The 12093-nt window shown below is 38.8% G+C and overlaps 2 protein-coding genes across 3 annotated transcripts; one reads left to right on the top strand and one right to left on the bottom strand.

Annotated features, from left to right (window-relative positions):
• Positions 1 to 6346: 6346 nt before the first annotated feature.
• Positions 6347 to 8930, bottom strand: rbis (ribosomal biogenesis factor). Of its 2 annotated transcripts, none has more exons than XM_042510749.2 (4): positions 8805 to 8930; positions 7180 to 7295; positions 6955 to 7071; positions 6347 to 6855 (listed from the first exon to the last, which is right to left on the bottom strand). In XM_042510749.2, exons 2-4 carry the CDS (start codon positions 7288 to 7290, stop codon positions 6787 to 6789), a joined length of 297 nt encoding a protein of 98 aa, XP_042366683.1. In that variant the 5' UTR covers positions 7291 to 7295; positions 8805 to 8930; the 3' UTR covers positions 6347 to 6786. The 2 variants fall into 2 exon arrangements, with proteins under 2 accessions (XP_042366683.1, XP_087927875.1); XM_088071749.1 differs by lacking the exon at positions 8805 to 8930 and adding an exon at positions 8609 to 8783.
• Positions 8931 to 8935: 5 nt separating this feature from the next.
• On the top strand, positions 8936 to 11335 carry rad51b (RAD51 paralog B). The gene has a single exon (XM_042513532.2). The coding sequence runs from the start codon at positions 9080 to 9082 to the stop codon at positions 10142 to 10144; it is 1065 nt and encodes a 354-aa protein (XP_042369466.2). The 5' UTR covers positions 8936 to 9079; the 3' UTR covers positions 10145 to 11335.
• Positions 11336 to 12093: the final 758 nt, after the last annotated feature.

The following is a 12093-nucleotide window of genomic DNA, read 5'->3' on the forward strand; positions in this document are numbered from 1 at the left end:
GTCTGAGTTGCCAAAATGTAACCAAATCCTAACCACAAAGGTGGCAGACCAGGAAATGTTCACATGAATTGCAATGACAAATTACAAATGAATCTTGTGATGTACGAGAACTGAAGATGAAGTAAGATGTTGGCAGATCACCAAGAACACACTTACTGATTAATTTGTCTTCAAATGGCTTTTGTTAAACTTAAAAGTCAATATATGGTCCAGATGATTTGTAGGTGAGAAGACATTTAGGTTGATATTGATTCCGTTTGATAAAAAGGGTAATGTTTCAGTAACATAACATAACAAACAAAATGTTTCTTCAACACTTTGCAGATAAATGTTGAAAAAGTCAAAACGATGCAACCTAGACATTTGAAAAATTCTGCCAATTATGCTGAAACGGGACAGCTTAAAGTCTCCTCACTTGCAAACCAAAGTCCAATTTAGTATCACCACATTTAAAGCAGCAAATCTCTGACTCTAATGTTAAGCTTGAGTTTTTTCCCCAGGCAGAGATGTAGCAGACACAAGGGTTGGCTCTATATAGTCTTTAAAATTCTGTTTCTTCCCCGACCTTGATGCAAAGACGATATATTTCTGAAGCAAGCGATGGCAGAGTGCCAGACTTCCCGTGTTTCTAAGGATAAAGGAGACATGCAGACATGAAGAGAATTCAAACTAATTTGTTGTTGGCTTGTGCTCAAAGGTCCAGAGTGTAGGATTTACGGAGGATGTGTTGGCAGAAATGAAATGTAATATAATAAGTTTGTGTTCTTTAGTGTATAATTGCCTGAAAATATGAATCTTGGTGTTTTCATTATGTTAAAATAAGCTGTTAATGTCTACAAAGGAAGCAGGTCCTCGTCAGTGTAGGACACCATTTTGCCTCCCATGTAGCCCAGAATGGACACAAACCAAACACTGGCTCTAGATAGGGTCACTTGTGTTTTCTCTTTGGCCATCATAGTTAGCAGCACCTCTGCAAAGAGATCATTTGAAAACCACAGGTTTTTAATTGAAACCGCTTAATTCAATATGTTTACCACTTTAAAGCACTTTAAAGTGGAATAGGAGGAGACCTCTGCAGATAATTCTGCTCACGGTGAAAAAAAATCCTGAATGTTCGGATCTTAAGTTATCAGAGCAAAAAGTGTTATCAGAGCAAAAAGAACAGGCTAATGGCTTGTTCTTGAAGTACCAAACAGCATTGGAAAAACACCAATTTTAATAACAAACCCCTTCATTCTGTTTTTTTTTTTTTAAATCAGCGTTTTGATTTGGAGAGGAGGAGACCTCTGAGGATAATTCAGCTTCATCTGGATCTCTGATTAAGAAATAAGTGGAGCACATCTAAGCAGGTGCAGGGCTAGCAGCCCATCTCTGACGTGCCAAACAACATTGGAGAAACCCATATTTTTAATGCAAATCTGCATTTTTCAGTGTTTTTACAAGTTTTAATCACCTGGTCTGTTTATTTTGGAGAGCAAGAGACTTCTGCAGATAATTCAGCCCCTGAACAATGAACACTGAAGGAAATTTTAACCGGGAGCAGTATCAGCTGGTTGCAATCTTTAATCCTCACCACTAGATGCCACTAAATCCCCCTAAATCTTACACACTGTTCCTTAAAATAAAAATCAATGAGTAGTCCTCTTAACCAAGACTTTTCACTTTTAACCTAGATGTTAAAAAACAACACATATAAAAGGTTAAATGAAATCATAACAGATTTAATCACAACCATTAAAAAACAAACTTTGTAATACAATAATAAATAAAAGCTAAATTTATAAAATCAGTCATCTTTTACACAAATTCCAAGATGACAGAAAAATTGGAAACAAGCATAAGGTCTCAAATAACTCACATCCACACCTGTATCACACCACCTCAGTAATTCAGCAAATAACAAGTGAACATCTGTCCTGCCCTTCTCCCTGGCTCAAAGTTTTCAGATTGAATGTCAATAAAATTCAAATGTACGCTCGAAGCTAGCCTCGCCCGTCAATCAGTGATGTTATTGGCGTTTCTGCAGGCATATGTTTGATCTGACCTTCGGAGGGACAGACTCTCGATCAAAACAGCAAATCACACTGGAGGCACAGCGGCAGCCAAAAATCCCTGACTTCAACACTGAAGACTGAGGCAAAATATAGGCTACAGATTCACATGAGATAAGTCTGCAGGCATAAATACGTGAGGAGAATATTTAGGCAGTCCTCGACTGGACTGTGGTCTGAAGAGCAAACTTTAATCATAATTTGAATCTTGGCTGTGTCACTTGTTGGCAAAATGCCTCTAAAGACATTAGGGGAGATTCAAACGGCTGCTGGAGGAAGAGAGCTCCATTTTTGAAGAGGAACAGTTTTTTTTTCAATGTCAAAATGTGTTTCAGTAAGGAGGATTTTATGAGTAATATGTACCCTTTCCAAGCGGATTTATCAGATTTCTATACTATGCTGCAGAGTTAGACAGTGGAGTTGTTTAAATTGATAGTTTTCTTTTTGTTTGTTTGTTTTTTAAGTGGGGTTTTATAGGGTACTTATCCATGGACAGTATATTGCAGATGGTAGATGTCAATTGGTGCATTCTCAGTTTGGGGAAGCAGGCTGGCAGCAAAGCAATCTACTGCTTTGAAGGGTTTCAGCAACAAAATATATTTTAGCTACCTAAAAAAATCAATATCAGGTTATGCTATATGAGTGTTTTTTTACTTTGTAACACAAGGACACAAGTTACATTTATTAAATTAACTGTCTTTTACACAAATTCCATGATGGCAGAGGAATGGGAACATTTTTTTTCTTGTCAAGGCTTCTGCTGCCTCCATCAATAAGTTTGTCCGCCCATTCTCATTTCAAAATTGTCATATCCACAGATTTCAGTGTAAGACACCGACTGCAAACCGACCTGGCATGGCCATTTGATACACGGATCGGCAGCATCACTTGCAGCGAGACCAAAGCTGCAGCTAGACCAAAGGTGGTGGATTGGTCCAACATACCCTGGACTTTAACCCGAGAGGTCAGTGTTCACTTCCTGTCTGAATGTAAAGACAAATCAGGATGTTTTTTCCTAAACCTAACCATCCATGCTTTTGTTGCCCAATCATAACCATGTGTTTTTGTTGACATCCGGACGTTGGTTGGCATCCCACAATGTCAACAGCAGACACAAAAGGATATCCAGAGCGTAATATGTTGACGCCGAAGTCCTCTGATAAAGCAGCAATATATGACGACTTAGAATGAAAACATGTTGAGTTTGTTTGTATTATTGTTGTAACTCTGGCATTTAAAAGAAATAGACATTTTGGATTCACCAAAGTCATGCAATAACCCAAACTAACTATCTGATCGTAGCAGTGGTAGATCAGCAGCTCCTGTGTTCAGCGAGCTATAATTACTGTTTTTCTCAGTCAAGTCTGGTGGCTTTGATGAGTGCATAAATGGGGAACTGAAGGCATGAACGGCTCACCTGTCCAAACGGGCTGTCTGACAGACGAAGGTAGAGTTGTGAAAATACTCCCAATATAGCGTACAATTAGAGTGATATGATTTTTTTTAGCTGGCTAAAATAAGTTTGATCACCCATAGCATTACATTGCTTAGCTTCTGTGCTAGACTCCTGCCTGCTTCTCCAAACTGAGAGCATAAAATCCAAACTATCCCTTGAATAGCCATGTCAAGATAAAGTTTAACATTTCATCATGACTAGTAATTTAATTGGAATGACTTTTCAACCTTTAAAACACCATAATCGCACATTTTTTTTAAGTCAAGGTTGCATTCCTTTGAAAAAGTTCATCATGGTTTCCTTTAACAAGCCTTCAGAAAGGCATTAATCATTTCAAAGCATATTTCATTAGGACGTTGAAGCTGATAATGCATGTCCTTGCCAACTAATTGATGTTTATTCAAAAAAAGTCGAATAGGAAGAAGTTCAGAGCGGAGTCTATCACCACCAAGGCTTTAGAAAACACCGATGTCTGGGTTGTGACAACTGCTGTGATCTGAAATGGCTGTGAAAAGCAAATCTGCATAGGCAAACACAGGCACACACACACACACACACACACACACACACACACACACTGTGTCTGTCTCTCCTGCGCAGACAAATACGGTGATTCTTATTTCTGTCACAGGGAGGAGTGCAGGTGCTGTAACCTTTCGCTGCTACTCCTGTCAGAGTGAAAAACCCAGCTGTGCGGTGGGAATGACATACTGCAAATAGGCCTTCAGTTTCTTATTGGCATTCAGTGAGCCTTCACTTACACACAAACTCTCTCTCTCTCTCACACACACACACACACACAGAGATATCCACTTCCTCACTTGTCACCATGCATATTGATAAGCCCATACAGAGCACCATCTTGTGGACATTTCCTGCTCCGGTCGTTGTCTAAAATGTCACTTTTGATTACATCCAATTAAGCAACTGGCTAATAAAGTTCAATCAAAAGTGCCTGGGTGCTTTTTTCCTCTCTCTATCTCTCTGTAGACACAATTTTAGCTATAAATCTAATTTATGGAAATCAATTCTCTGTTCTAAAATATGGCATCATTAGCATTGTTTGTCTCTGTCTCTCACACGCTGAGCCAAGTTCTTGTATAATTGATGGGTCTAAAGTTTGAAGTTTGATCAAAGGAATAACTTTTAAACCAAAACGCAGAACTCACTAGTATTTGCATGACTAAGAGCGACAAAAATGACTAACACTTTCTGGCTGACAAACACACCCTCACCTCCTGCCACAGATACCCCCCACCAGCTCATGTAGATTACATTCAAAATTCAGTGTGTGCGTGTGCTGGCATGATATCTGTCTCCCCAGGGTGTGTAGTGGTGCAACCCCACTGCCTGTGCTGTGGTGCAGCCATCTGGATCGCAGCAGGGAGCACCTGACACCTTAACACTGCATCCGCTACACTCCCCTCGCCAATCGTTTCCAACTGAAAACCTTTTCCTCTCTATTAGAAATAAATGTTTCTACCCCGAAGGCGCTGAACTAATGCATTGCAGACCAAATCTTTTTCGTGTTTGTTGAGATTTCCTGTGATTCTGCGGTCGTTTTTTGGGAGGTTTATTGATGCTAAAAGGGATTTGCTGCACTTTTTCAGCAGCATCCTGCTTCATAAAGTTTATATCTTTAAAACTGCTCTAATTCATCTTTTTATATTAACAATATATTTGTAAAGAGGATTTTACTCTTCATCAAAGAGGTCTATCTCTATAGGGATGCTTTGACACCTAAAATAATAATCTGATTATGCCAGTGGCTAAAAAAGCACTTTTTGTGGCTGAAAATTGCCTTAATGGCAATGTGACCCATTTAATCTCACTCAGTACTGGACCACTTTCAAAAATTGATGTTCCCATTTGTCACTGCACACACAAAAAAAATCTAAAACGATAAAAAGAGAAAACAGGGTCCCAATTGAAAACATCAAACTTACCCTTTAAAAAGGTGATATCAATGGTGTGTACTGTATATAGCTTGTTTCTGCTGCCTCCCATTGGCCAAAACAATTAGTTGTTACGGGTTCAAGCTTTTCAGTACAAGTGCATTCACTGGAGAATAAAATAAATATCCATTCAAGTCATTTTCACCTTGAAAATCCCTTTGTTTGCTTATTTATGTCAACATACATTGGTTTGTCTACCAGCCTCGCTCCAGCTTTCACCGTGCTCCAAATGTATTGACCAACTAACTCGGTCAGAGGTCGCCGTGAAGACAAGCAATCAGCCGGGCACTGGCACACCCGTGACCTCTAATGTCAAGTTGCTACAACAGGATGCAGCAGCAGCATACTGATAACGGCCCACAGCTCGCAGGTGGAGCCAAAAAATCTATACTTCATCTTCAGGTGCAGTCCTAATAGAAATGACAGTGTGAAGCCCTGAAATAGCTTGTACATAACAGGGGTGGACGGAATATCAGACACGCCTGACAATATGATTCAGTCCAGTATGGCAAGACGACGGCCTCAAAATGAGCTCAATCAACACCCCTCTGAAACAAACACATGCTATTCAATGATGCATATGTGAATTTCTCATTTAGATTCTTGTCTTGTGAACATGTACATGAAGTGCTGATGATTTCCATAAAGACAAAACTCTTTGAAGCAAACACTTTCATCATTACAAGCGGCACAATGATCTCCTCAGTGACTTCATCTACAGTAAATCCAAGTTATGAAACGCATGAAAATAAAAACCTAACTGCCTTGCAAAACAAAACTCAGAAGGCACAATATAGTGCACATGGCTAGATAATTCTTTTGTTTAAAACAAAATAAGTTGACTTTAATTGCATGCAGATTCAAGACGATGAGGAACAAAACACTGGTATCAACACTTTTTAATAACAAAGTTACAAGAAGTCAATTTCCAACTGTCAATCCACAGAACATTCATTAGCAATTGTTTTGTTAATCCATTAGTAGAAGTAGAAGTTTTGCTGATGTTTTTTGTTTAAGAAATATTTCATTAAGCAAAATAATCACTAATTGTGGCAAAGATAAAGAAAACAATTCTACACAAAAGAATATTCATCAATAGAATAAAAAATATATTCTTGATCTCGGAAAAAAGATCACAATTGACAGAGCACAAGTCTGTCAGTTACATTTATTTGCATTGAAAATACAGAATGCTTAAATTACACACGCTCAACTATCATGCAATAAACCCTTTTCATTTCCAATGTAGTTGTTGCACAACAGTACAACAGTCGGTCACTACATCTGCATTTAAACTTTGTGACATTCCCACTTTCATGGTTTATTATAGCTGAGAGAAGAGTTGAGCAGCGCTGTCGACGTTTACAGATTCCTTTGGCGGCTCTCTGACAACCTAAAAATCAAAAAAATATTTAGCGTTAACTATATCAAGAGGATTCAAATGCTGGATGATAAATAGCAAGTGTAAAATGCCAACAACATGCACCACTACCTGTGTTTGTTTCTTTGGTTCTGGAGCAACAGACTTGGAAATGCTCTTAACATCCCTCTGGACTTCTGTGAAGATTTGATTGAGGTTCTCCACCTTCTCATTTTTCACTGCATTGATCTGTGAAGCCACAAATTACCTTATGCCAGAGCTGCAGCAACAAAATCAACGAACAAAAGAGAATACAAAATATATGCAACAAAAGAGAGGGAAAAAAGGAGATCTTACGTGTTTGAGCGTCGTCGTGACGGGTTTCGCTTTGTTCTTGTGCTTCAAGTGCTTGTTTGCCACTTGAAAGACGTTTTTCTGTTTTTTCCCCTTTTGTTTATTCTTTCCCATGATACCTGAGGAGAGAACGCCCGTCAGCGTGATCTGCTTATGGGAAAGATTTCTTTTCTATAACATAGCCTCTGTTCTATCCTTTGTTATTTTCCCTGACTGGTTCGCCGGCTCTAAAGTGATAGTTTTCACATTGATCGCACAGGCTCACTGCTGCTTTAAAAAAAGAGATGTTGAGATTGTTCCAGCTTCTCCGCTTGCCTCCTACACTCAGCAGCCACCTGATTAGCAACACCTCTATTGACGCCTGAAGCTCACTCCTTGAGACAGTGAATCATAGAACTTGAACAAGGTCAAGAGGTTCAGCTGGTGTGTGAATAAGTCTAATTAAGTGACTCTGAAAGTGGCATAAATTGATGTCAAACACTCAAATTTGAGCTTTTTCCAATTTTACAGCTGACCTCCTTGCAATTTCATGCACAACAGTGTCTAGACTTTTACCAAGAGTTGCACCATAAACAAAACAAACCTTCACCCTAGCTGTCTGACTGACAGTTATTTGGAGGGTTAGTGAAGAAAAAAATAAAGAAATACAACTTGCTTTAGTAAAAGTTTGAAGTACTTCTACTTAACTTCAATATTTCTATTTAATGCTAATTTATACTTCCAATCCAATACATTTTGGAGAACAATACTGTACTTTGAACACTACATTTGACATTAGTTACTTACTTTGAAAATTCAGATTATCAATACAAAATCCTAATCAACTAAGTACTACTACTACTACTCATAATAGTAGTAGTAGTAGTAGTAGTAATAATAATAATAATAATAATAATAATAACGTTATTTATATAGCACCCTTATAAACAGTGTTACAGAGTGCTTCACAAATTGTAAAAAATAATACATCTTCAAACCCATCCTTGGTCCAAAAAGATAATATATATATCAAACAAAGTTTTAGGATAACGTGAAGAAATTAGGCACTTTAATGGACCAAGACACCCTTAAGTTAACAATATCATCTAAATTTGCTGCATCTTTACTAGCTTTACTACTTGTAACATAGTATTTTTACATTTTGGCGTAAGTATAACCTCTACCAACACTGTCAAGTGTGAAGGCAACTAGACAGCCTGGCAGTCATTTGACAGATATAACCATGCACTGTACATGCTGCATATTGTTTATTTTAATACTGAGTTGAATTATTGAAATGTTTAATCTTTTGAAGGTAAAATATAAGTCCTACTTCAATGCGAATGTAAACACACATCAAGCACGCAGCCTGCCTGTTGGATACAAATTCAAAAACTCTTAAACTTGATCCACATCCCTCTGGATAAACATAAAGTCAAATAAAATCACTCACAAACATCCAGATGTTGTTGCCAGCTAACGTTAGCAGCTTGTTTATGTAAGTTACATGAGGCTATGCACGTGTTATGTCATTACTTTATTATGACGATATTTAATTTTGTTAAATTACATAATATTTGCCAAAAAGAATCGTAAACGGTGCATACTAAGTTAAAACTTAAAAAATGGTGAAATACTTTAAAACAGACCTTATTTCGGAAGCTGTTGGTTGATGTTTATATCCTCATATGCTAGGTAGTAGCAAACGTACTTCCTCTGCTACGTCGACGCGTTGACGTATCGAGTAGTAGCCAATCACAGCACAGCAGTAGTAGCCAATCACAGCATAGGAAGGCGGGTCAATTTGATGTTGTAGAAGAAGAAGAAGACAGGCGAAGTAGAGCCATTTTTCTCTGTTTTGCTGTGTTAAAACCAACATTTACGCTTGAAACAGTTAAAAAGAAAGATATGAAAAGAAGACAGCATGGCGACTAGACTGCTAAAGCGAGCTGGCGTTTCAAACGAAACGTGTGAACAACTTAAACGACACCACATAGAGAGTTGTAAGGACCTGTTGTCTCTGACTCCCATTGAAGTGATGCACGCCGCCGGGATGAGCTACCAGAAAGCCTCTGAGCTGCTGCAGACTGTGAGTAAAGCCATTGCACCGCCTGTCTCCACGGCTCTCGAGCTATGGACGCAACATTTGTGTTTCTCCACATCTTTGCCAGCTTTGGATAAAGTTTTGAGAGGAGGTTTACCTTATGGGACCATCACAGAGGTGACAGGGCCCTCTGGCTGTGGGAAGACTCAACTGTGCATGATGTTCAGTGTTTTTGCTACTTTGCCAAAAAGTGAGGGTGGCATGGACAGCGATGTGATCTACATCGACACAGAGTGTGCTTTTTCTGCTGAGAGGCTGGTGGAGATTGCACAGAGCCGGTTTCCAGACTACTTCAGCTGCAGGGAGAAGGTCCTGCAGATGGCCGGGCGGGTGCACCTCTTCAGAGAGCTCACCTGTCAAGATGTCCTCAACAGGCTGGAGAGACTAGAAGAGGACATTATCTCAAACAGAGCTGGTCTCATCATCCTGGACTCAGTGGCCTCGGTGGTGCGCAAAGAGTTTGACACAACATTACCAGGCAACTTGATGCACCGCAGCAACCTGTTGAGCCACGAGGCCTCCACCCTCAAATACTTAGCTCACCAGTTTAACATACCTGTGGTGCTCACCAACCAGATCACAACTCATGTGCGGAGTCAAGGGTCTGAAGGGGAATCTGGGTTTGTGACAGCGGCTCTGGGGAACACGTGGAGTCACAGTGTAAACACACGTCTCATAGTGCAGTATGTGGACTCACACAAGAGACAGATACTGATAGCCAAGTCTCCTGTTGCCCCGTTTGCTGTGCTGAACTACACTATTGAGAAGCAGGGGATCTGTATCGATGCAGATCAGGAGATCTTGTATAAAGGCACAGATCCCGGACTCCAGCCAATCAGGGTGCAGACTGAATTCAGCTGCAACCTAACCAGACCTGTAGACTAGATCAGGGAGACTGGGAGAGGCCAGATGCTGCAGTCCTGCACAAGTCACAAATTCAGGACATAGCCTGGTCCTTCGTCAGGCGGTCTAGAGGGTCTTTCCAAGGCAGTTTTTTTTAAATTAACAAGCTCTATTTTGATGTTTTTATGCACTCTGGCACCTTATCATAGGGGTCGACCAATAATGATTTTTCAGGGCCAATACAGATAATTAGTAGTTAATGAGACCAATAACTAATGTTTGGAACTGATATACATTTACAATAAAAATGAAAATATTTCTGTCAATTTTTAGAATTAGGAATATAGAAAAACTCCAATGCAAAACTTAAAACTGAAATGTTCAACATCATATATAGAAAAATCCCAGCAACTTTTAAAAAAAAATATGGAGTCAAGAGAAAATTTCAATAAAAATAGCTCCCTGAGGTTATACATGATAAAAGTTCCTCCCATGCTGACATTTTCTTTGTACATTTTGATTCATTGATTTTATTTGTGATAATTAAAATAAAATGCTGATACAGATAATCGGCAAAATGCCAAATATCTGCCCTAATAATCGGCCAGGCCACTAGTCTGTTGACCCCTACTTTATTTATTGTAAAAGTACAAAACATCCCAGTGTTTATCACTTTATTTTCATAGTGAATTGGGAAATAGTTGGGGGGCCACCCAGCATCCTTTTACAGGCCAGATTTGGCCCATGGGCTCTAAGTTGAGCATTATTTGATAAGTGACCAAACACTATGACTTGCCTTTATTTATTTATGTGCGTTACTTTATTAAACCAAAAACATAATTTTGTCTGACCTGTTGCGTCCTTACAACTGAAAGTATATGTCTTTATTCTGAAGGAATGCTTCTGCGAGGAAACTTCCTTCCTGTATGAATATCCAGGGATGATGTGTAGACACTGACCATTTGTCTAAATATTTTTTTGTCTTCTGTTTTAATAAAAAAATATGACTTAATATAATTCTTGTTAAATGTATTTACAACACCCAAATACATCCTGAATGTTTGATTGTCTGTGAATGAAAGAGCTTCTGTTTTGGACATGAAGCCTTCAAAATAAAAGCACAGATCTTTAAATCTGTAAATAATACTCAAATAATGCCACACACTGTTTGGCGGTGCATTTTGCACCAAATTACCCTCTTACCACATGACTGAAATTCATCCTAGATTTGTGATTTAACAGTTTAGAAGCTATCTCTGGGGAATCCATCCCTTTCTTCACTCTTTACACTTCACACTTTAAATTATGATGAAATTAATATATTTATTCTTTAAGCAGGTTATTGTTTGTTTCCCCATCAATGCTGCATGAGGAAAAAAGAAACAAATAAAATGCTCCTTGTTGTCTCATTGACTAACAGCAGGTGGAGCCATTATTCCACCACAACTGTGTTCATCACAGCATGTGTGACCTTCTGAAAAACTTGAGCTATCATGTTACTCTGAGCTGCACTGGCCACTAGGATGCAAATTGTTATGGAGATTTTGGGAAGAGACATTGGAAGAATGAAATGACCCCTCATCAAGACAACGTATTTATTTTAAAATATTTTTAATACTTTTTATTTGCAAATTATGTCCCGTTATAGGCATCTGTAGGCTACTATTTGTGATTACATTATGTCAGTCATTAGGGTCAATTCTTTGTCCGTTAACAGTGAGTTGGCCTACTTGCATACCTGCAGCAGCACCATCACAAATCAAGTACAACAGGCCTTCTGTTTTTCTTATCTCACTTGCTGTGCAAGAACCGGTCGGACAACGCTGCTCTCATTACTTAACGTTCTTGCACCAAAGACACAAGTTATGTTCCTTTTTTAAATTAATCATGTGTGAGAGATTCCCCCAAAGAAAATAACAAGTTTTATTGTTTTTATTATTGCAGAGCAGGGGCGTAGCACCAAATTCCCCAGAAGCTTTTTATTTTTATTT

The sequence above is a fragment of the Plectropomus leopardus genome, chromosome 21 (genome assembly GCF_026936395.1).
Source record: "Plectropomus leopardus strain MGB_pleo_1.0 chromosome 21, ASM2693639v1, whole genome shotgun sequence".
NCBI classification, from domain to species: domain Eukaryota; kingdom Metazoa; phylum Chordata; class Actinopteri; order Perciformes; family Serranidae; genus Plectropomus; species Plectropomus leopardus.